General features: G+C 57.5%; 1 protein-coding gene across 1 annotated transcript; it reads left to right on the plus strand.

Annotated features, from left to right (window-relative positions):
- Positions 1–2064: 2064 nt before the first annotated feature.
- TAS1R2 (taste 1 receptor member 2) lies at positions 2065–18507 on the plus strand. The gene is given in 13 exon segments (XM_081796307.1): positions 2065–2098; positions 2602–2762; positions 3818–4344; positions 5468–5588; positions 7875–8022; positions 8025–8113; positions 14692–14726; positions 14728–14810; positions 16194–16456; positions 16458–16973; positions 16975–17146; positions 17526–17673; positions 18231–18507. Coding segments are annotated over 13 exon segments (2574 nt in total).
- Positions 18508–25389: the final 6882 nt, after the last annotated feature.

A 25389-nucleotide genomic window follows, 5' to 3' on the forward strand; every position in this document is an offset into this window, starting at 1 on the left:
CCTGGGTTCAAATCCCGGCTCTCGGCCTCCCAGCTGATGATCTTCAAAAAGTTATGCAACCTGGGGATAATAACACCCACACACACACCCACCCCCCCCCCACACACACACAGAATACAATGAGTTATTCCATGTAATTGTTTAGAACGACGCCAGACACAGAATTAATGGTTCAACCACGTTAACCATTTATACGTTCTAACAGCCACTGTTAACTGCTGTGGTGGTTAAGTTTATGCGTCAACTTGACTGGGCCGTGGTATTTAGTTAAACAGTATTCTCGATGTTTCTGTGATTGCGGTTTTCGGGTAAGACTGACATGTAAATCAGTGGCCTCCAGGTAAAGCTGATTGTTCTCCACGATGCGGTGGGCCTCATCCAATCAGTCGAAGCCTTACTAGAACACAGACTGACCTCCCTCGAGCAAGAAAGAATTCCTGCCAGTAGACAGCCCTTGGACTCAGCCGTGACTCTTCCCTGGGTCTTGTACTCTGCAGAGTTTGCGTTTCACCAAGCCAACAGGAATGCGCGAGCAGTGTCCTTACGCTAAGTCTCTCTGTATATGCGGTTGGTTCTGAGCCTCTGGAGGACTTTGTGTCCCAACAGCCTGAAGTACAGGCTCCATGCTCCCATTTTGCAGAGAGGAAACCGGGGAAGGGACGTGGCCATGGGTGCAGCATATCATTGGGATGTAAAGCCAAGTACGTCCGATTCCCAAACCCATTCTCTGTGCTGACTCCCAGATGCCCATACATGGCACTGACGTGCCTTGGAAAGACCTCGACTGGCCACGTGATGTGGAGGAGAGCAACCGTGGCCCAGTTAGCATGAGCCCAGAATCTGTGGGTCTCAGTCCACACGGGCCAGCGGACTTGGGGCAGGGAGAAGCCGTGTGCCTGTCTGTCTCCAAAGGATGTACAAGGAACCCGCTGCTGGCCACGTGACCCCTCCCTGTCCCGGGGCCCGTTGATCGGCGCTCTTGGCGTGCGGGGTATTGGAGCTGCGAGCAGGGGATGGAGACTCCGCCCCTTGGCGGGGCCCCCACCTGGCTCACCCCGGGGGCTTCGCTCAGGGACAGAGCGTGGGCCCCGGAGGCCCAGGCTGGAGCTCCCAGGAGGGCAAGGTGGTGGCTGCTTGTGGGATGCATAGGCCTGTTAATGACCTTGAGCAAATGGAGCGACTTGCTCAAGGTCACACCCTGAGATGGGAGCAGAGTTGGCTTTGTCCCCCTAGTCTCACCCAGCCTGACACTGACCTTACTGGGTCACTGTTCTCTGCCTTCTGTGGAAGGGCTGCTTAGTAGGAGCTCTGGGGTTTGAATGCAGGTGTGGGCCCCCACAGCCCATGCCCCTTGCCACCTGCTCCGTCGGGTCCCCCATTTCCAGCTGGTCCTCTTCCACTGCCCCCCTCCCCCACCTGGTGTCTTCGCCACCATTTTACTAGGGCATTGGCGGGGTCCAAAGCCGCTGCCCTCTCTGTTCTGCTGCTCTCATGCCCCACTGTGGGGCAGGTGGCTCCCGAGGGCCCGGGGCCCACCCTCCGCACGACCGCCACAGCAAGTGCCTGTGTCCCCGGTGGCCCAAGGAGCCTCTTCATTTCCCTGCTGTGGTCGCGGGCCCAGCCACAAGTCCGGGCTCAGAGCGTGAACCATTTGCCCGAGGCCGGATGTCCCCGCCACCACTGTCCCCGCGGGCTGCCAGTCAGGCATGTGCTCTAGGGAAATGAGGGGCCACCTGTGCCGGTTCCTGGCCTCCAGGCTGACCCGGAGCTCCTGGGGAGCTCGAGGAAGAGGCAGGGTGGAGACCCACCCTCTTCACAGAGTTGTGCCTTCATTGTCATTAATTCACCGCCAGGCGCGTCGCCACAGTCCCTCCGCGTTGGTCTGTCGGGGACCAGCGCGGTAATAGAGCAGGAGCCACGTTGCCGGGCTGCAGCCGGTGCGCCAGGCGCCGTGCTGAGTCCTCAGGTCCTCACTGCAACCCCGAAGGCGCTTCTGTTACTCCCGCTTTACAGGTGGGGAGACTGAGGCACGGGTGGGTGCAGTAACTAGTAAACCGGTGGGAGATGGTCCCCGTCCCTGCCTGCCAGGCTTTTGCGCGTGAGCCCCGCTTCAGTGCCCCAAAGAGACACTTTCTTTTGAGAGAGGGAGGGAGAGAGAGCATGAGCAGGGGAGGGGCAGAGAGAGGGGGACAGAGGATCCGAAGCTGCCAGGCTCCGTGCAGAGAGACAGATGCAGGGCTCGAACTCACAAGCCGTGAGTGAGCTCGTGACCTGAGCCAAAGTCGGACGCCCAACCGACTGAGCCCCCCGGGCGCCCCTGAGACCTTCTTATTTTCAACCCCTCCCTCACACCTTCACCCTGGATACCTGTGCCCAGGAAGGAGGAGAAGCCGGGCCTCACTGAGCACCTGTTTCTGGCACAGCTGCTCCCAGTCGTTTTCTTGGATAGGACCGGCCTGTGAGGGAGGCGGGATCATCTCAGCCCCATTTCACAGATGAGGAAGCTGAGGCTTAGGGAAAGAAGGCCCGCTCAGTAAGGGGCAGGGACAGGATTTTTCCTGGTGGCCGTACTAGCACCCCCTCCGCCCTGCTCCCTGGCAGGAACACAGCAGCTTCTGGGCGGGAGCCGCGCCGTGAGCCGGCAGGATGAGGCACGCCTGTCGCTGTGGCTCCAAACACAAGCAGCCAGTCTTGACCCTCTCAGGATGTTGGCAGCCACTCCAATGGTGGAGCAGGTGCCTCACGACCCTCAGGTGCCCGAGGTACATCACAACGCTGCCCCGGGACTCTGCTGTGTCCTCCCTCCAGGCCCCAGGCGCCCAGGCAGTCGCCCTCAGCCCCCGGAGCGTTTGGCGCCCAGGGGCCAGGGCAGATCGAGGCAGCGGATGCTCAGACACCTGCGCCATGACCTGAGTCCAGGCAGGCATCGGGAGCGGAGCGGGGCTCAGGGAGGGACGTGCCTGGGCGAGGTCACGCGGCCAGTAAGCGGCAGAGCCAGGATCGGCACCCAGGTTGGGCAGATCTGAGCCTTAGAAAGAAGAGCCGTAGAGAGTCAGGGACCCCGGCCTTTTATGGGGGTGAAGGTCGAGAGTGCCGTGTCAGGGACAAAGCCACGGACGCTGGAGTGTAGGGTGCATCCCTCCCATTTACTCGCTCCCACTGAGGGTGGTTTGGGCCACTTTACGGGTGAGGAGGAGGCAGAGGGGACTCAGAACCCCTGCCTGGCCCCTGTCCACTGGGCTGAGCCCTTAGGGCCCAGGAACGGGACCACCTCGCCCCCCACCCTAGGCCCCTGCACTCCCGTCGAGAGCTCCCTGAGTCTTCTTCTCCAGGAGCAGCACCCCCTTTCTTCACCTCCCTGTGGGACACGGTTTCTGGTTCTTTATCCACGCCGTGGCCTCCTGCAGGAGGATGTCGGGGCCACCCCGTCCGCTTCACTTCCAGAAGAGGGGGCAGCGAATGCAGAGGCCGACAGGAGCCTGGTGTGTTGGCCGAACCGGTGAGCAGCCCCGGGACCAGGCGGGACAGTAGGAGAAGACGAAGCCAGAGAGGCGAGGGCCGGGGTCAGTGGTGGAGCCCCTTGGGGGCCACGGAAGGACTCTGGCTGTCCTCGAGTGACATTGGGAGCTGTTGGGGAGTTTTGAGCTGAGGAGTAAGGTGACGGACAAGTGGTCGCAGAGGCCACCGGCTGCCACGAACAGCAGCAGAGACAGCCAAGGGGAAGGGTGGGGGGATGCTGTGGTGACCCCGGGGTGGGGGGGTGATGGAGGCCTGGTGAGGCCCTAGCTCACGCTGGCGGCCCTCCGCTCTCGGGCAGATCACCTACAGCGCCATCAGTGACGAGCTACGGGACAAGCAGCGCTTCCCGGCCCTTCTGCGCACAGCGCCGGGCGCCGATCACCAGACCGAGGCCATGGTGCAGCTGATGTTGTACTTCCGCCGGAACTGGATCATCGCGCTGGTGAGCAGCGGCGACTACGGCCGCGACAACAGCCAGCTGCTCAGCGATCGCCCGGCCGGCGGCGACATCTGCATCGCCTTCCGGGTGACGCTGCCCATGCCCCAGCCGAACCAGGCGGTGACGCAGTGGGAGCGCCGGCGCCTGAAGGCCATCGTGGACGAGCAGCGGCAGAGCTCTGCGCGCGTCGTGGTCCTGTTGTCGCCAGAGCTGGTCCTGCACAACTTCTTCCGCGAGGTGCTCCGCCAGAACCTCACGGGCGTCGTGCGGATCGCCTCCGAGTCCTGGGCCATCGACCCGGTCCTGCACGACAGGCCCACGCGCTGCACAGGCTCCTGGGCTGCACCCAGACCAGCCGCTCCTAGCGGGTCGTTTATCCCTGGCAGGTGAGGCCCCGCCCACGGAGAGTCGGGGCCACACAGCGCAGCCGCCACAGCCCTGAGTGGTTGCCACGGAGACCACTGCCCTGCTCTAGCGTCCCCCTCTCTGGCCGGGTCCTGGGCAAACTGGCAGGAGAGGCCAGGGGACGTACCCTGTCCCCAGACACATAAAACCAGAAGTGCTTCATGGTGACAAAACTCCTTTTTTTTACATTAATGTAGTCCTGGCCGTCCAAGATAGCCTGTCCCGGCAGGAGATTTGGGTGAAGTTCCCTGGAAGGAGGCCTGGCAGGCAGTGGGCACCCCGGGCCCCCTGCCGTTTCTCCAGGGTGGTGGCCTTGGGGGAGGACTTCTGTGTTCAGCTCTCTCAGGCTCTGCCTTGGGTTTATGCATCTTCTGTCGTCCCAGGTCTGGACGATTCAGAGGAGTAAGGAGGCAAGGAGTCACCTGGATTCAGACCTGGAATTTAAATCTGTATTTTTCTGATCTGCGTGCGCGCGCACACACACACACACACACACACACACACACACACACCTAACCACGAAGTTTATGTGGGTAGAAGATTTTACTGAGGATCTGGAGGACCAGAGGGGAATTTCATCAGAGACGCACACTGTGCTTGAATGCTTCCTTGTTCATTTGTTTGCTTTAAAGTTTGGGGCTTAGGTACTCCCCTAACGCTGTCTATATTTTGTCTTTATTCTCGCCTTCCTCCCCTCTTCTCGATCCCCCCTCCCCAAATGCTTCTCTGCTTCCTCCACAGAGCCATTGAGTTAGCTCTTTCAAAAACTCCCCCTTTCCCTTAATCTATTTATTTGTAACCTCTCTACCCCATAATCTCAGAGCCTAACCTTGCAACCCTAAGTGCTTATTTTTTTCTAAAACTACAATGATTCTTTAAAGGAATTCTAGCCTCAGCCAGCAGAATATTATATTTTACTGTGTGCCCTGCTACATTAATAATATACATAATTATTATGGGTGCTTTACTGTCTTTTGAGCATCCAGTGGGCCATGAGTGCCTGGAATACATCACCCTAAATCGTGGCCATCCTACGAGGTCGATAATCCACAGATAGGAAGGCTGAGACAGGGAGTCAAAGTGACCTGTCTGTGGTGGTTTTAGTGGTGAGCAGTGGTTCGTGGCTTTGAACCCAGTGGAAATGATGCCCTTTTGTGCAGACGCGTTAGACCACGATGCCCTCTGCCCGGGGGTAGATGCCACCCTACCGCGGGCACACGGCCCGGTGAGGGGACGAGCTGAGCTCCGGCTGTCCCTCTCCGTTACCCCAAAGGCCCCACTTGTGCAGGGCCCCCTCCCCGCAATGCTGGGTCACGCCACGCCAGCCTGTGGATTTTTGTCATAACTCTTACCCTGAAGTGTCTTTGTTGTGTTTATTTACTTGCCTTCTTGTTTATCGGCTCTTCCCCACCACCCTCCTCCTCCCAGACGTAGGCCGGGGAGAGCAGGGACCTTTCAATCCTACCGTCCTGTTCTGTGCTGCTGGAACCGGATCTGGCTCAGAGTTGACTCTCAGTGGATATTTCTTGAATGAATGAATGAATGAATGAGCCCCTACTATGTCCCGGCACTGTGCTAACCCCTCTGTGTGAATTATCATCTATCCCCAGACGCCCTGTGACTAACCACTGTTACTCGATGGTTGCTGCCCATACAGAGGGGAGATGGAGGTTCAGAGGAGTGACGGTCACCCAGCTAGGGAGTGGCCAGGGGGTGGTGATGCTCCAGGACAGGGGCAGTGGGGATGGAGAGGAGGGCGCCCCTTGGGGGCAGGGAGGAGGGGGAGGCCCAGGTGAAGGGGAGACTTGGAGATAGAGGCCAGGAGGACGCTCCGCCCGTGATGATGGGGAGGGGGCGATTAGGGGGAGGCTGGGGAAAATCCAGGCTGGCAAATGAGAGGGGGCTTCGGGAGTCCAAGGGAAGATCTTCAGCAGGTCGTGGAATCATAGAGCGTTGGAGTTGCAAGGTGTTCTCAGAGTCTTGGGGTCCCATCCTTTTACTTAATGGGGTTGGGACTGGGGCCCTTGGGGCTCTAACAGTGACCAGCCGGCCGGGACCACAGGCCACCTGCTCACCACCCTCACTGGCTCTTCACTGCGTCCTTCTCTCCGCCTCTGTCCACCCCAGCGTCTCAGCTGTGGCCCATCTGTCCGTCCGTTGGGAGGCAGAGCTTTGTCCTCAGGCAGACCTGGGTTTGAGTCCAGCTTGGCCCCATTAGCGGTGCAACCTGGGGCAAGTTAATTAATATCTCTGAGCCCCAGGTTCCTCCTGTGCTGGCTGGAAAGGATAATACGCACCCTGCTGAGCTTTTGTGAGGATTAGCAGTGATGTGTGCACATTACCTGCTGCCAAGTAGAAGCCGAATGTCCTTCTCTTTCTCCTCATTCATTTCTGACACCAGTGTCTGGACAATAGTCCAGACCTCCTCCACTCAGGAGGGTTGCAGGGACAATACTTTCTGACCCCCTGCCTTCGAGCCCTGGAATCCGACACCAGGACCTGGTTCCCTGTGGGCCCTTCACGGCATCCGGATCCCCATCCAGAGGCCGCCACCGGGGAGGAGTTTCCTCCTCTCAGCTCCCAAGACCACTGCCCTCGGTCCCAGCAACATGTGCAAATTCCAAAGAGGCTTCTGGAGACCTCACTCCCTGGGCAGAGCAGGAAGAAGGCTAGGGCCCGAAGCACTTGGCTGTCTGTCTGTCGGTCCCCGAGGCGAGGTGAGCTCTGGACCCCCAAGACATAGCCCAATAGACTCTCTCATTTATGGAGGGAAAGCCGAGGAGTCAGATTGATGGGGTATCTAAGTTGGAAGCTCTTTCGAGGGCGGGGGGTGGGGGGGTGGTCTGCCCAGAGAGGTTCAGTGACTTGGCCAAAGTCACACAGCAAATTGAGGAAGGAGCTCAGATTGGGATTCAGGCCAAAGGATGCCCAGTCCAAAGCGTGTTCCAGTTTGTACAGCTTCTGCATTCTCAGAGTGACGGGGGATGGCACGGGGGAGAGACCGGAGGGTCGCCTGCAACTGTGGGGAAGCCGGAAGCACCCAGGGGGCAGGGGTGAGGGCAGCTGACCCTTGCAAGTGAGAGAAGCGGTGGACTCTGGAGCCCAGGTGTTGGGTCCCCGCGGGATGGCCGAGGTGACTTCCGGGGAGCAGGAACAATGTCGACACCTCGGCCGGAAGAGAGCACTTCCTAGTTTGCAGGCCCTGTGCTAAGCTCCCAACATTGGGAAACTCACGTGTTGCTTCAGAGCCCGGGAGACAGGGTTTTTGTTGTCCTACTTTGCAGAAGAGGAGACTGGAGCTCACGGAGGTTGGGCGACAGGCCCAAGGCTCAGAGCAAGTGGCAGAGCTGGTGCCTGAACCCAGGTGTGTCCGACGACAGAGCCGGGGCTCCCAGCCGCTGCCTCCCGGGTGGCCACATCTGCGGTCTCATTGCCCCCTTGTAGGGATGTGGACACCCAGTCTCGTGGGGTAGTCACTCTCCCCCAGATCGGGCCCGACTTCTGACGCCAGCTTCGCTTCCTTTCCCTGTGGCCTCTCCAGCTGCTTCAGGAAATCTGGAAGGTCAACTTCACCCTCCTGGGCCACCGGATCTTTTTTGACCAGCGAGGGGACCTACTCATGCGCCTGGAGATCATCCAGTGGCGGTGGGACCTGAGCCAGAACCTTTCCGGAGCATCGCCTCCTACTGCCCGGTGCTACGACGGCTGAGGGCCATCCGTGACGTCTCCTGGCACACGGCCAGCAACACGGTCAGCTCTCGGAGGGCTGGTGGGGGGCTGGGACCTGGGTCTGGGCACTGGCTCGTGCAGGGGTGGCAAGGGCCCTGTGGACCTGAGATCCATTATTGAGCAATGATGGCGTCCCTATTTGTGGGTGTCCCTCCTCCCATTGACTAAGCACTGTGGAAGTCTAGAGCTTTCTGGATCCTCAGGACCCAGGGGCTCAGGGGGCTGCGCAAAGTGAACGTTAGGGGGACACGTGTGTGCTAAGGACTTCAATTCTCATGTCAACCCTGGGAAATAGAGAGTACTGTTCCTCCTGTCTTTGGGGTTGGAAAACTGGAGGCACAGAGGGGGTCGTGTGACCCATAAAAGGCCACACAGCTTTCGCACGTCTCTATACGCAGCATTCAGTCTACATCCCATCGATTAGTACTCGCGTTTTGGGGACAGTAGCTGTGCCTTCACCTGTGTCTGACGTCTGTCAGTCTGAAAGCTCCTTTGTTTTACCCTCTTAGGTTACAAGCTGTCAGAATGGCCGCGATGTGGGGAAGGGTAGAGACCCAGCCTCGTGGGGAGGGGGGGAGGTGGGGGGATCTAAAAGTTCAGAGCCAGGGCACCTGGGTGGCTCAGTCGGTTAAGCATCCGACTCTGGATCTCAGCGCAGGTCTTGATCTCAGGGTCGTGAGTTTAGACCCCTGTGTTGGGCTCCGTGCTGGGCGCGCAGCCTACTTAAAAATAATAATAATAAAAAAGCTCCGCCTGCCTTCACCAGTCCTCCCGATGGACTGCACACTTTATCCACAGTTTCTGTGGTCCCGGGTGCCTCTAGTTCCTATGCTTCGTGGGGGTTTTTATGGAGTCAGTTGGGTTGGTGTCTTTAATGGTTTGCTAGGGCTGCTGTCACAAAGGGCCACAGTCTGGGGGTTGGAATTCCAACCCAAGCCGTCAGTAGGGTTGGTTCCTTCTGGAACCCTCTCCAGAGGGAGGATGTTCCAGGCCTCTCTCCCAACTTCTGGTGGTTAGCTGGCCATCGCTGGCTTTCCTTGGCTTGGGGTTTTCTCACCCGACCTCTGTGGTCACCTCCACGGGCACTCTCCCTGTGGGGGTGTCTGTCTCCAAATCTCCCCTTTTATAAAGACATGGTTCATATTGGAGTGGGGGCCCGCCCTACTCCAGGATGACTTCGTCTTAACTGATTACCTCTGAAATGATCCTAGTTCCAAATAAGTTCACATTTTTAGGTCCTGGGGTTTCAGACTTCAGTGAACTTCGAGGGGACGCAAGTCAACAAATAACAGTGTCTTTGCCTGGGGTTTTTCCTGGGAAGCAGAGCCTGAGGCAAGGGTTTATGTGCAGTTTATTCCAGGATATGCTCCATGGGAGCAGGAGTGGGTGACGGGGGAGAGTCCATTAGGGATAGAGAGAAAGTCAGTAGCAGGGAATGTTCTTAAGCTGGACACCGACTGTGAGCTCGATCTTACCGGAACCTTCCGAGGGACCACTTTGGAATTGTCCCCAAGGGAAGGAAGTGGATGGAATGGATCCACTGGTCTGTACCACCCCCCTCCCCGCTGTGGCCCAAGGTCGCCGCACGGGGCATTAACTCCCTTGTGCTTCCAGGTCACACATGTGTGGGTGCCCAGCAGCTCCCCACGAGCATCTCACACGACAGCCCCCGGGCAGAGAGCGAAAGAGACCGAGTGCAGCTTAGGGGAGGTGCTGACAGGTAACCCCTGCGTGGATTGGTTGCTATGGCAGGGGCAGGACTAGAAGGTGGGCTGAGAAAACGTGAGAGAAGCCACAGAGATGGATGGCCTCCGGTCGCTGTGCTCACGTCCTCCCCACAGCCTGGTGGGCTGGCATGTTTGGGGCAGCAGCCAGCCCGGCGTCTTCACGGGGACTCGAGTGGACACCATCACAGGCCCTGCAGCTGCAGTGGGGGCCAGGTGGAGCCGCTGTTCCTCATCCCTCCCTTCCGCCATCCATTCCGGAGTCCTTCGCCCTTGGCCACTTGGCTGGTGGGGTGTTCTCGACATTTGTCCCCGGGTGTCTGAGCCCTTAGTCGCCTTGTCCGTGCCGGCCCGTGGTTGTGGCAGGTGCCAGTAATGACCCGGCCACTGCGCTGAATCTTCTGGACTCCTTCCTACCCTCTTGTGTGGTGGGGACCTGGCCCCTCCTGCTAATCCAGGTTAACCACCTCCTCCTTTCTTGGCCTTCTCGTTCCCTGACGTGCGGCCCCTGAAAAGCCAGGAGGTAACCTAGCACCCATTTTGTCTGGGGATATGTAGACATATTCCCTCTTTGGAGGCCAGACCCTGGATTCCAGGAGAGTCCAGCCTGTGGGGACAAGAAACACCGGTTCTACAACGAGCCCTCGAGAACAATGGTGAGCGTGGCCGATCCTTCTTCCGTCCCGTGGTGGCTGGACCCCACGTGGTGGCTGGACCCACGTGTTCTAGCTGTTGGGGCCACAGTGCTACATACCCGCCTTTCATTCAATGCTTATACCTCACCCTGAAGGGCAGTGTCCCTACCCTCAAGGTGTTGTCTGTCCCCCAGCTGGTACCTTACCTGAACGCTTAATACACCATACCATCGTTTTATCAGACGGGATACTTCTCGATGGTGGTGTGGAATGTGTTGGTATCAGTGGATCCTGTGGTCATGTGCCCACATCACACCCCCTTTGCCGCACAATGGGTCTCTTGTCTGGGGTGACTTTGTGGGGGGACCCATGACAGTAACTCGTTCACTCTGTACACCCTGGGATGGGGGTGCTGCGTGGCAGACAGGGAGGCACGTTCTTACACGGATGAGTCAGTGCTCCCTCCAGGGAAGAAGGCACCTGCGGTTGATAGATGGGCCGGCATCCATGTAGAATGGTACCAAATCAAGGGCTCAGTGTGGGTTCCGGGCTGGAAGGTTAGGTGTTCAGCGGTGCCGGCCACGGAGAGGAAGCCCACGCCGCTGAGCTCCCGCCCACAGCCCCCATCCTCGCCACCGCGGGCACTCCGTGCAAGCCCCGGGGCGGCTGACCCGTACTGGAAGCTTCGTCCTGTCCATCTGGTTCTTCATCGCTCCCTGGGTTCTCGACGGGCATGGGCCCGAGACACAAAGATCATCAGGCTTTGCGCTCACTCTCGTACATCCACGCACACACCCTTCCGCCCAGACGATGTCTTCTCCACTCTTCTGGTCTTGTTCTTTCCAGGCCCACCGAGCAGCCGGCCAAGCCATTCGTCGCTGCCCAGCCATCCAGGAATATCCGCTCTCCGGGGCCTTTCTCCGTCCACACCAAGTGAACAAACACGTGCTGTGCTCTCAACTCTACCCCCTGGGGACACGTTCCCTCGTTACCGCCCTTCGGGGGCGTCCCCGAGAGGAGCCTAGTGTGGCAACGGTCCGTTTTGAGCTCACGTTAATATATCAAGCTGGGGATAGATTACCTGTGAATCACTGACCTAAGAAACATACATGTCCGTGCCCCCTCCCCGCCGCCCCCGGGGCCTGCTTTGGCCTGATCCCAAATGTGCCATTTCCGTTGCGTGGACATGTGCCACTCTTCCTGCCTGACCACGCAGCTCCGTGCCTCTGAGAGTCACTTGTCCTGAGGCCAAGTGCTTGTTCTCCACGAAGGCCCGGCAGGACACCAGGAGCTGATTTTCAAATAGAGAGTCGTACTCTGGTGGAAGGTATGTTACAGCTACGTTTTGCAACCTCTCATACTGGGGCTCGACCCTCTTGTCCCCTGCAGATGACGCTGGCATCAGCAAATCTGCTTGGCCACATGGCCCGAGTGGCAAGGACAGCACGTCCTACAGCCAGAGCCTGCTTCAGAGTCCTCCTCCGGGCTTGTCATCGTTTGCCTGGAAACCGGATGTCGTCCGAGCCACCTGATAAATGCGGGTTGCAGCAGTCTTTCCAAGAGCGATTTATGCGGTCGCCCCCGATCTCGAGAGGTTCGCCAAGTGCCATACGTCTCTAACGGCAGAAGGCAGAAGATGTCACAAGTCGCTCTGTCGCGTAGACAGGATGTCCTGGCCTTTCCCAGACCACAGGAGCCCTGAAAGCATCACCAGTGTGGCAGGGCCCTTATCATATACCCTTGTACCTAAGTATTTGTGTCTTGCGTGGGCATGAAGGGTGCTTCCTGCTTCCTACTCACCAGATCCCGTCGGTACGATGCCATGAATAAAGTGGACCCGCATGATGTTCTGCCGAATGTCAGAGCGATCCAGTGCCATGTGGACAGAGAACAGTACAAGAGTAAACTTAACTGCAATAAGACAGCAAATGGTAGTGATTTGAGAGCTTTCTCCTCTTTTAATCAGGCATTTAGAGCTGCACAATCCCCTCTAAGTACTGCGTTCACTGCCTTCTATAAGTTTGGGTATATATTAATGTAAAATAATTTTTTAATGTTTATTTTTGAGAGAGAGAGAGAGAGAGAGAGAGACAGAGGCAGAGCATGAGCCGGGGAGGGGCAGAGAGAGAAGAAGACACAGAATCGGAAGCAGGCTCCAGGCTCCGAGCTGTCAGCACAGAGCCCGATGCGGGGCTCAAACCCACAAGCCGTGAGATCATGACCTTGAGCCGAGGTCGGATGCTTAACAGACTGAGCCACCCAGGCTCCCTGAAACTTTATACTTCTCAAACACTAACTCCCCACTCTCCCCTCCTTCCCGCCCCTGAAGCCACCCTTCTATTTTGTGGTCCTATGAATTGGACTCAGAACCTCATATAAACGGAACCACACAGCATTTGTCTTCCGTGACTGGCTAATTTCACTCAACATCATGTTCTTACGGTTCATCCGTTTTGTGGCGTGTGTCAGAATTTTCTTCCCTCTTTAGACTGAATAATTCATTACAGGTATATATCACATCTCGCTTATCTGTTCATCCATCAATGGACACTTGGGTCGCTTCTTCATTTAAGCTATCGTGAATAACGCTGCATTAAACATGGGTGTACAAATGTGTCTTTGAATCTCTGCTTTCAGTTCTTTTGAGTAGACACCTAGAAGTGGAAGCCGGATTGTGTGTTAATTGTTTTTAATTTTTTGAGGAACTGCCATACCGTTTTCCACCACCGCCATCCCCATCTACACTCCCGGCGGTGAATGAGGAGGTTCCGGTTCCTCTGCATCCTTGCCAGCCCGGGTTATGACCCGTTTTTTTGATAGCAACCATCCCAATGGGCGTAGGCTGGTCTCTCACTGTAGCTTTGATTTGCCTTTCCCTCATGATTACTGATTGAGCAGCTTTTCAAGTACTGATTCGCCATGTGTGTATCTTCTTTGGAGAAATCTCTATTCAGGTCCTTTGTCCATTTCTGAGTTATCATGTTTCAGGAGTTCTTTGTATATGCTGGATATTAATCCCTTGGTAGATGAACAACATGCAGATATTGTCTCCCATTCTGTGGGATGCCTTTTTACGCTCTCCATACATTACTCTCTGTCGTTTGGTGGACAAACGTTTTCCATTTTCACGAAGTCCTATCCAGGAAGGTCATTGCCAGATCCAGTGTCCTGAAACTTGTGCCCGGTGTTTTCTTGTAGCGGTTTTTATGATTTTAGGTCTCCCTGTGAGTCATGGATCCATTTTGAGGTACCCGCACGTGGCATTAGGTCCAACTTTATTCTTTTGTACGTGGATATCCAGCGTTCCCAGCACCATTCATTGGAAAAACGATCTTTCCCCCACTGAATGGTCTTGGAACACCCGTCAAAAATCATTTGACCGTATGTGTGAGGGTTTGTGTCTGGACTCTCTGTTCTATTTTATTGGTCTGTATGTGTGTCTTTAAAAAAAACAAATACAAAACTCTTTTTTTAAATCTTTCTTTATTCTTGAGAGAGAGAGACAGGGTGTGAGCAGGGGAGGGACAGAGAGAGAGGGAGACACAGAATCCGAAACAGGCTCCAGGCTCTGAGCTGTCAGCACCGAGCCCGACGCGGGGCTCGAACCCACAAACAGCGAGATCGTGACCTGAGCCAAAGTCGGACGCTCCACCGACTGAGCCCCCCAGGCGCCCTGTATGTGTGTTTTTATGCCAGCACCACAGCGCTTGGGTTACTGTAGCTTCGCAGTTCAGTGTTGAAGTCAGGAAATGTGCATCCCCAGTTTGTTCTTTTTCAAGACTGCGTTGGGAACTCAGGGTCCCTTGAGATGCCATCTGAATTTTAGGGTGGGTTTTGCCCCACTCTACAAAGTGAAGTTGTTCCCTCCCATCACCGAAAACTCCAGGAGTGGACCTTGAGACTCCAGGCACCGATAGATCCAGGGTCTCATTCCCTCCAGATCTCAGGTCCTTCCTTGGAATGTCCTCCCTCTATGGAGACACGGTGGCTGCTGGCAGCCCCAGAGCCACATCTTATCTGCCCGGCAATCTCAGAAAGTCTCCGTCTCGACAGTCGCGCGCTGTTACCTGAAGAAGGTGGACCAGGTCTCAGGAAGGCCAAACGAGGGGGGGGGGGGTCCCTACAAAGGTCCCGTTCTAGTGGCAATCCCTGCTCCTTCCCCATCCCGGACAGGGGCCAGGCTCCCTTTCCTGAGCATCCTGCTGGTCGGGCTCAGGATCTCTTGCCTTCCTCCCTCCAGATCCCTGTGTCCATGCGTTCCAAGGACGGCCAGCCTGAGGAAGAAGCCTGCCGGTATGCATCCCTGCTGCTTCGAGTGTCTCGACTGCCTTCCAGGCACCTTCCTCAACCAAACTGCATGTGGGACTCGCAGACCCACACCCCTGCCCCGCCCTGGGGCTCTCAGGGCCCTTCATCTTTGGCAGGGTCTCTGGAGTCTCATCCAGGGGACACAGGTGTCCAAAGGCCACGGACCATGTCTGATTCCGCTTGTATCTCCCTAACCGCTGATGTAAGAAAAATCTTCAATGCTGTGAGGGCGTGGGGGTGGGAGAAGGAACAGCCCTCAAGCAGGCGGGGCTGTAACTGATCCCCTCTGCACACACATGTAGCTGAGGGCCCAGGGGGGTCAGGCCAGAGAATGTCCACTGGATGAATGAATGAATGAATGAATGAACGAACAAACAAATGCACAAATGAATGAATGTCTCTGTCCGTAGAAGAAATGTTCCTGGCAGACAGGGCTAGGATCTGATTTCTCTCTGTGGCCTCCCAAGTGCCTCGTGTAGTTCGGAGCATATAATGTTTGCTCGGTGAATGTTTATTGAGTGACATCCTTGATGAGAAGAATTGACATCTCCCCCTATAGATCAGAAACTCCAGGAAGTGGGGGGGACAATGTCATCCCTCCAGTGTTTAGCACAGTTCACCGTTGGGGCCGAATTATTATTATTTTTTTTTTTATTTATTTTTGGGACAGAGAGAGACAGAGCATGAACGGGGGAGGGGCAGAGAGAGAGGGAGACACAGAATCTGAAACAGGCTCCAGGCTCCGAGCCATCAGCCCAGAGCCTGACGCGGGGCTCGAACTCACAGACCGCGAGATCGTGACCTGGCTGAAGTCGGACGCTTAACCGACTGCGCCACCCAGGCGCCCCGGGGCCGAATTATTTTTTTTTCATGACTTCACAGATTAGTAACTAAGCGGTCTGTACATCTACCGATCCGAGTACTTACGACGTGCCCAGCAGAGCCCAGGGCACAGAGTAGGTGCTCAACAAAAGTTTGTTTGCAATTGGTCGGTAGCCGGAAGTCAGGGGGCTCGGTTTTATCCACGTCTGTGCTCTCCCATCTCAGATGCCTATCACGGTGGATGGCGCTCAAAAAGAAACTTGAATGAACAGTCGAATGTCCATCTCACCAGAGGGTACGGTCTTGGAAGGGAGGCATTACGGTCGCCAGGCTCTGAGTCAAGGGGACCTTGGACCACATCCTGCCTCTGTAACTGTCTGGTTTTGTAACTGCCTGGAGGAGCCTCAGATGCCACATCTGTGAAATGGGGTTGCAGTGAGGATCTGATGGGCCGGTGGATACGAGGGACGCAGTGAGAGGTGGCTACGACCGCAGGCATCGCCCTTGGCTCGCCCCCTCCCTGCCCCTACAGCCTGGCCGGGTGCAGGTGCAGAGGATGTGGGTGCTGGGAAGGTGGCTATATCTGACGGGAACTGCTGTGGGCTCTTGCAGACGAGTTTGGCTGCCGGCCCTGCCCGAGTTGCGGGTGGTCCCGGAGGAACGACGCTTCCTGCTTCAAGCGGCGGCTGGCCTCCCTTGAATGGCGCGAGGCACCCGCCGTCGCTGTGGCTGTGCTGTCCATCCTGGGCTCCCTCCGCACCCTGGCCATCTTGGTGATCTTCTGGAGGCACCGCCACGTGCCCATGGTTCGCTCGGCCGGGGGCCCCAGGTGGTTCCCGATGCCGATGCCACTGCCGCTGGCATAGGTGACGGTCCCCCATGTACGTCGGGCAGCCTGCGTTTTTCACGTGCCTCGGCCGCCAGACCCTCTTCGCCCTCTGCTTCACCGTCTGTATCTCCTGTGTCACCGTGCGCTCTTTCCAGATCGTCCGCGTCTTCAAGATGGCCAGGCACCTCCTGCATGCCTACGGCTACTGGGTCCGCTACCACGGGCCCTGTGTCTTCGTGGCGGGCAACGTGCTGGCCACGACCGCCGAGCCCACCGCCCGCCCCGGCCCCGATGACCCCAAGATCGCGGTTCTCGCCTGCAACTACCACAAAGTGCTGCTGTTCAACACCAGCCTGGACCCGCTCCTGTCCGTGGCGCGCTTCAGCTTCGCCTACGTGGGCAAGGAGCTGCCCACCACCCACAACGAGGCCAAGTTCATCACCTTCCGCATGACCTTCTACTTCACCTCTTCCATCTCCCTCCGTACCTTCATGTCTGTCTACGAGGGGGTCCTGGTCACCATCCTGCACCTCGTGGTCGCAGTGCTCAACCTTCTGGGCGCTTTGGCCCCTGGGCTACTTCGGCCCCAAGTGCTGCGTGGTCCTCTTCTAACCGGATCGCAACACGCCCGTCTACTTCAGCAGCATGATTCAGGGCTACAGCACGGGAAGGACTAGCACTGCCCCCTGGCTGCCCAGGGGGCCAGAGGGCTCCGCCCTGGGAGATGGAGACCGGGGTTGGGGCTGGGGGTGGTGGTGACTCGTTCAGCCCCTGCTGGGAGCAGGGACGCCACCCCGCCCTACTCTCTGATTTGGCCTCCCCCTCCAGGTTCTCTGCACCCTGGCCGTTTTTTTTTTTTTTTTTTTTTTTAAATTTTTTTTTTCAAGCACCCTGGCCGTTTTTACCCACCCGCTGGTGGATGCCTAAAAATACGCTTTCCCTGCAACTGTTTGGCTTGCCAGGCACTGCCACCCATTTTAGGAAAAGGATCCGGGGTGACCTCCCTATTGGTCTCCAAGACAGAGATGTCGGAGCAGCCCACAGTCGCCATCTGGTGGTCACAGCGGGTGTCGGCAGGTTCCGGCTCCTTCCCTTCCTCTCTGTTCCCCCTGCAGGGGCAGCCATGCTGGAAGGCTGGGCTGGGGCTGGTGTTGGGGGACATCTGCCCGGCATCATTCACTCCCTGCCCACGTGTCTGCGCCTCACCTCCCAGACTCCCCCGCCCCCTAGCTTGGAACCCAGCTTGGGACCCAGCTTCTCTGAGTCATGGCTGCGCATAGGGGCTGCTTCATAAAATGCTTACGAATAAACCTCCCTTGGGTGAAACAAAGGCGTTTCCTTCTTGTTTCCAGAGGTTCCCCCCTCCCCCCACCCTGCCCCAAGAAAGAAGACTGGGATCGGAGACCTCAGCTTCCATTTCCGCGTTGCCACTTCTGAGCCGTGTACTCTGGGCCAATTCTATTTACTGTTTCGGAGCCTACATGGCCCCTTCTCTAAAACAGGAACAATAAACCAAGGGCACCCTTGACACACTGTGTATTAGCCAAGTTGACGACAAATTATATTTTAAAAGATTAAAAATAAATCAGATAAAATAGAAACAATACCTACTTCGCCGGGACGTCAGAGGATCGGAGAGAATGGGCCTGAAGTGCATACAGTAGGTAGTCAATAAATGCCAACCATTTTGCAAGTTCACATGTTCCCTCCAACCATCAGGCTTCAAAAGGAGGTTGTGTCTCCTTTTTACACCCAAATGTCCGTGGTATATGTTCGAGTCTGTGGTACCAGCCTCTTGTGGCAACTGGCTTTGCCCCCAGCAAATTCTGGGCGTCGTCTTGCGGTGCTTGGGCCCCCCATGTGCTCGGAGCCGCCCCGGCACCGCTGAACCTGGAAGACGCTGCCATGCTGAGTTTAGCTGTGCCCGTGCCCATCACCCTCGATGGCGGGAGGAGCCCTGACTTCGCCGTCCAGGGGTCAGAGCCGGCCTGTCACAGCTCACCAGGGAGCCCCAACTTCCCTGCCGACGCCTCCGAGCTGCAGCGTGGAGAGGCTGAGCGACGGGCTCAGGAATCAGTGACTGGGGTGACCTCGTGACTGTGTCAGGACTCCCCTGGGAGTGATTCCTGGATTGGCCCAACACCGGCCCTGGCAGGAGCAACTTTCCGGAAGCTTCATGTGCGGCACGGAAGGCAGGACTATCTCCCTCTGGTCCTGAGTCTCTGTCCTTCATGCTTCAAGGTGGCGGGTGATGGGATCTCGCTTTGAATCACCTGGAGTTTGGGAAAACAGCCTTCGTATTTTGGGAGCTGCTTCTCCATAACAGCAATGGCAGGGACGGTCCCCGTTTCCCTTTCCTGAGCGTCTTTCCAGAGCCGGCCCACAGCAGGTGCTCCACGAATATCGACCGGACAGCTGAGTCACGGTGCTCGTCTCCCCTTCTCCTCCACTACTGTTCCCTCAGGCCACTGCATCATGAATCCCATTCATGCCCCGTGGCCTTGCGTGCTGGACCCTGAGAGGCATCTAGAAATACAAGACAGGGGTGCCTGGGTGGCTCGTCGGCTGAGAGTCCGACTCTTGATTTCAGCTCGGGTCATGATCCGAGGATCTTGGGTTGGATCCCCGCATTGGGCTGAGCGTGGGGCCTGCTGAAGATTTTCTTTCTCTCGAGGGCGCCCGGGTGGCTCAGTCAGTTGAGCATCCAACTTCAGCTCAGGTCATGATCTCATGGTCTGTGAGTTTGAGCCCCGAGTCGGGCTCTGTGCTGACAGCTCGGAGCCTGGAGCCTGCTGCGGATTCTGTGTCTCCCTCTCTCTCTACCCCTCCCCTGCTTGCACTCTGTCTCTTGAAAATGAATAAACATTAAGGAGATTAAAAAAAACAAAAAAACTTAAAAGATTCTCTTACTCTCTCTCTGCCCCTCCCCCTGCTCTGTCTCTAAAATAAACAAATAAAACAATAAACAAATAAACAAATAAATAAAAGAAATGTAAGACAAACACCTGCGCTCACCATCGATGAGGAGGCAGCTAACACGAATTACCCTCCCCGAAGGCTTTACTGCATTATCCACTATCCCGTCCTTGTCTTACGGGTGGGGGGAGCTTCCCCAGCCCCTCACAGCCGGGCCCCGACGCCTCACCCAGGGAGCTGGTGCGGGCAACCCAGTCATGGAGGGAGGGGCACAGTCTCTCCACTTGGGAAGGACTCTGGGGCGGTGGGCGGGGGGAGGCTGGCGTTTGGAAAGAGCAACCAAGGGCGGAGAAGTGCTTGGGGCGGGGACGGGAAGTCTGAGTGTGAAGACAGAAGGTGGGGGCGGCAGGAGCTAAGGTGGGTGCGAGGAGACCCGGGGGGCGGCCCGAGTGGGGTGGCCGGTGTGAGAAGCGGGCTTGGAAAGAGAGCCGGGGCTAGACGGGGCGGACCCTGACCTTGCCCACCTGGTACCCACTTCAGGCACCCGTGCGCACGCTGCCTCGCTCCCTCCGGGGTCCCCTGAGGGGCTCCTGGCCACCCCTTGCTTCTGGTCCTATTCCTACGGTCCTGAGCGCTGGCCTGGCCCCGACAGCTGGAGACTGCCCGGGAAGCCCCCAGGGGAGAACGATTGCACCCCTTCTCTGTCCCCTGCTCTTGCCTCCCAGGGGAGACCCCGCCCAGTCCCCAGCTTCCAGGGAGCAGCTCTGTGCCCCGTCTGTTCCTTGATGTGCCCATGTCCCATCCCCCTCACCCTCAGGACCAGATTGCCAAGCTCAGGGAGTTTTAAGCGCTTAATTCTCTTTCCTTCCATGCTTCTGACGCCTTGGTTTACAACTTTTTTTTTTTTTTTTAAGAGATAATGACCTCCTTTTCCTGCTTCTGCCTCGTGGACCCCCATTAGAGAGGGAATCCTGGAACCCCACTGCCCTCGGAGGCATCCGCTCCACACCTCCCCCTACAGCTGCCCTGAGCTGAGATGTTGGTCCTCTCTTGTTCCCCTCCAGTGACAGGAGGCCCATGGAAGACAACGCCAGCTGTTAGAAATTTTTCTTAGATTGACTCAAACCCGACCCTTGGGGATTTCCGTTTACGGACATCCGTTTCATCTTTGGGGACGGCACATTAAACCTCATTTTTCTTGCTCACGATGGTCTTTTATACCCAATGACAAAAAGAATAGTGGCCTCTAGGGGCGCCTGAGTGGCTCAGCTGGCTGAGCGTCTGGCTTCAGCTCAGATCATGATCTCGCAGTCCGTGAGTTCGAGCTCCGCGTCGGGCTCTGTGCTGACAGCTCAGAGCCTGGAACCTGCTTTGGATTCTGGGTCTCCCTCTCTTTCTGCCCTTCCCCCACTCATGCCATGTCTCTGTCTCTCAAAAGTAAATAACACTAAAAAATTTTAAAAAAAAAAGGGGGGTGCTCCTGGGTGGCTCAGTCGGTTGAGCGTCTGACTTCAGCTCAGGTCATGATCTCATAGTTTGTGAGTTTGAGCCCCGCGTCAGGCTCTGTGCTGACAGCTCAGAGCCTGGAGCCTGCTTCCGATTCTGTGTCTCCTTCTCTCTCTGCCCCTCCCCTGCTCCTGCTCTATGTCTCAAAAATAAAGATAATCATTAAAAATTTTTTTTTATTAAAAAAAAAAGAATAGTGGCCTCTCGAGGAGGGTGCCACACGTGGGATCTCTAATCCCCACAATGACTGCCCCATGGGTACCAGTGACCCCCCCGGCATCCCTTTCTCTCCCACCCTACCTGGAAGCCCCCATGCTCCTAGGAGAGATCTCTGCTGTTCTAGGGGAGCTGACTCTGTCCTGCCTCCAGGGAATGGAGGCAGGTGACCTTGGCCGAAGGTTGGTCCAGGCAGAGGGACTCCCGGGATTTTTCCTGGGACAAAGGTTCTTCCTGTAGAAACTGGCAAGGCTGAGACACAGCAGCTCGGGGCAACGCTTGTGGGACCGCAGGGCAAGTGAGCCTTAGAGGAAAGCTGGACTTTGCAGAAGGCCAAGTGCAAAGATGGAAAAACTGGGTCCTTGGAGCCGTTTGAGCCCACGGATCTTACTTGGAGGCGGCCCTTCCTCCGAAACCTCCCGCGAGTCCATTAATCGCCTCCGGTAGTTTGAGTTGGGTTTTCTCTCACTTGCAGCCCAACACATCTGTGTCTTACCCAAGAGCAAACCGAAGCTCAGAGAGGCTGATTAACTTGCTCGGGGCCAACCAGCTTACAGGTCGGGGAGCTGGGACTTGGAGAATTGGGGGTGGGGTCCGGCTCTTGCGATCTCAGATCATCCCTTTTTTTGTCTAGAGGTTTGTCCGTTGCTCTGGGGACCGGATTTTGAATGCCACCGTCGTCCTCTCCTTTGGACACACTCTCTCTGACCTCGTAGGGCATCTCTCAAGCTTCCCCTTCTTGGAACCCTGACCCCTTCCCATACCAGTCCAGCTGAGTGACGCCCCCTTGACCCAGTGTCGGTCGCAGGCCTCCGCAGCTCAGACCCCTTCTGTGGCTCCCCAAGGCCTGGCCTCCTTCATGGAAGAGGCAGGTGCTTTGTGCTTCAGAATCTGGCTCCCACTCGCCTCTCCAGCCTCACCCCCCAGCGGCTCCCGTGGGATCCTGGTGATTCCCCAAACAGGCCTGGCTTCGCATCTGTGCTCAAGCTGTCCCTTCTCTCTTATCCCTGCGGGACTTGCATTCATCCCTTGAGGCCCAGTTGAGACACTTCAGTCCCTGGGGAAGGCCTCCCTGCCTTGGGGCAGAGGAGGTCCTTTGCACGTCCAGAGCTGCTTGAGTTTAACCCTCCTTGGTCCCGGCCTGTGACCGGCTGCTGCCCTTTCGGTCTGTGAGCCCTTGAGTCAGAGGCAGGCCAGTCTCTGTGTGGCCTTCCTCTCGCCTGTGGAGTCACCTCCAATGCATTGGCTGCTCGAGGCACTGGGCATTTGTTGCCTGGGCAGTGAAACGCAGGGTGGGGGGCCTTTTGCAGGGGCTGGCCCCCACCTGCTGGGACCTGGTGGGACCTGGGTGTGGTCTGGGGCCCTGGGGCCAGGCCAGGCTGAATGGGCTACCTTCCATGGTGGCTGGGCTGCAGGGGTGTGGAGAGGGTGACAGAGGGAAGGCAGAAAGCTGGACCTTGGCCTCACAGGCAAGGACAGGTTGGCAGTAGAATCAGTGACGACGTCCCCGATCTTGTCACCCCTGACTCCTCTCTCTCACCCTGCATCCGATCTGTCAGCAACACTGAATAGATCCCAAACCTGGGGTGACCCTGGGTTCCAGCGACAGCCTCCCAGGTGCTCTCCCTGCTTCTGCCCTGCCCACTGCAGTAGGTCACTTCCTATCCCTCCTCTTCTCAGTCCTGGGGCTCCCCCTCTCTCTCTGATGAAGAGCCATGGTCCTTATGCCGGCGTGAGACCCCCAGGGCTCCCCACCACCTCTCCTACCTTGCTGTGGACACCCCACCCTCTACGCTCCTTGCAGCCACACTGGGCTTCCTCTCCATCCCCAAACGTGCCACGTGTGTGCCCCAGGGCCTTTGCATTGGCTGTTCCCTCTTCTTGAAATGCTCTTCCTCAGCTTGTCACCCGGGTGGTTCCTTTGTTTCCTCGTTTATTTTTCCTGCCTGCTTAGCTTTTCGCCTTCACACGTACCACTGTCACACCATACATTTTACCTCTTTGGCTTGAGTGTTGTTTTTATCCCACAATAAACCGTCAGCCCTGTGAGGGCAGGGAGCTTTGTCTGCTTTGTTCACTGATGCATCAGCCCAAGCACCTAGAAAAGTGCCTGGCACAGAGCAGGCTCTCAACAAATACCGGCTGAGTGGCTGAGTCATTGGATGAGGCAGGATTATAAACGGATCATGTGGCTAGAAGCCGGGAGAACCAGGCGCAGATCTCTAGGGGTGGAAGGTCACGGTTAGGGTGAGCTGTTCAGGTCCCTGAGCAAGGGAAGGGCGTGGGAAGTTGGCATTCATTCACTAACAATAGTAAGCCCTACGAAGGTCAGGTCCCCACAGCACCGAGGATCGGGGATGGCCCGAGAGGACGGTCCCTGCGTCCAGGCAGCTCATGTTCTGGTGTAGGACTCAGGACCCCCAAAGGGGGAGATGAAGGGAGAGAGAGGGAGGGGGGGAAGGGGGAAGGGGTATAGAGGGAGAGAGAGAAGGAGAGAGGGAGGGAGAAGGAAGGAGGACTTGAAGAGGGGAGAGAGAGGGAGGGGGAGACAAGGACAGAGGAGGGAAGGAGAGGTGTCCCGCTGCTTGATTCTGGGGATGTTCACTTACGCCCCTCCCCGCCCCAGGCTGCAGTTCTGTGTCCTCCATAGAATGGGGCGAAGGTCACAGCGCCCACCCCCCAGGGACGTACGTGTGCCATCCCGCGCGAACACTTACAGGATGCCTAGGACACAGCAACTGCCAAGGCTTAGCCACGATCTTTATCAGGAACTTGACCTTTGTCCTAAGAGAGACGCTCGGAGAGCTTTCGGAAGGGAGACAGGTGCGGGGGTCTGAGGGAGGAGGCGGGAGGCCCTTGGGGTGTCAGCCAGCAGGTGAGTGCGGATGATGTCCCGGACCAGTGGTGCCATGGAGTTGGGGCATCAATGCTCCTTGGGGACAGGCTGGCCCTGGAGTGAGGGGAGGGATCCTGGTTTGGGTGGGACTGGTCGGAGAAGCTGTCTGTGGGTGGGCTTGGGGCCACCTAGGAGTCGGAGGGGACCCCAGAGGGACCGTTTCATTCACAGCACCCCTGCCTCTGTGCAGCCTGGTCCCAGCCCAGTTGCGGGTGTCAAGCTGCTGCATAAAGGGCTCCCGGGGCCGGCCTGGGAGCCCTAGATGGAGGGAACCGGCAGCAGCTTGCAGACGCTCTGGGACTCTGGGGCCACGTGGGTGGGTTCTCACCCCGGCTCACTGCATATCCAGCTTCGGCAGTCTCCTCCAGCTCTCGGGGAAGGGGAGACGAGGCCGACTCCCCCGGGTCAAGCCTCCCATCCGGGATCCCCCGGGGGGAGGCCCTCGGACCCGCTGCCGCCGCAGGGGTGTCCAGGGTGGGCCAGGGGAGACGCGCAGGGCACCGCCTTCCCCTTCTGTCGGGAAGAGGGAAGTGTGCGGTCCCCGTACGATAACGTATCGGCCCATCTGCTTCCAGTTAGCGGCTCTGGGTGAGCCTAATTGGCAGATCAAACCACTCGATGTTCCACGTTAGATAAGTAGTCAGAAGAACCCCAGCGGAGTCTGACACGTTCTGGACGGAGCCCAAGCCCTGCGTCCGACCACCGCGGGGCCTGGGGTGCTAATGCGAACCAGACCCGCTCGCACGGAAGCGGGAAGACATTAACAAGTGTCAAAGAGCTTTGAGGCGCCCGGGCGGATGCGGCTCGGCCTGTGCCCCCTGCACCGAGGAGGGGCCCGGCGCTCCCCACGCGAGCTCGGACGTTGAGGAGGGAGCTCTGTGGCGGGCGGGTGGCTTCCCGACAGTGGCTGGGGCGGGGGCAGCCAGGAGTCACAGGGATGCTCAGAGTGGGAGGGACCTCGGGCTCACCTCCCACGGGACCTGCTGGGAGGGTCACATGGCACAAAGGACTGGGTGCTTGCCATGGGGTGCCGGGTCTCCCACCTCCCCTGGCCCATGGCTTTCTGGTGGATGAAGGTGTTTTGCGAAGGGAAAGGGCGACCGGGACGGTGCCGGTGGGGGCCATTTATGAGTGTTTCCCACGAGCAGGTGCTGCGGTCAGCCTCTCCCACACGTCCTCCCGTCTAATCCCCGCAGCCACCTGCTGGGGGGTTGTTGTTATCCCCACTTGACAGGTGAGACAGCTGAGGCTCAGGGGAGCCCCGGGGCCCCGTTCGGTCATGGATCCAGCTAGGATTGTAAGTGAAAACGGCAGCGACCCTTCCAGTCACTAGGGCGGGGATGCCCATGGAGTAGGCTTCATGGAGATGCTGTGGCAACAGGTGACATAATAAAGTCCCCACAACAACGGTCACCGTCAAGGAGACAGTGGACGACAGGGTGGGG

This window comes from Panthera onca, chromosome C1 (genome assembly GCF_046562875.1).
Source record: "Panthera onca isolate mPanOnc1 chromosome C1, mPanOnc1 haplotype 2, whole genome shotgun sequence".
Taxonomy (NCBI): Eukaryota; Metazoa; Chordata; class Mammalia; order Carnivora; family Felidae; genus Panthera; species Panthera onca.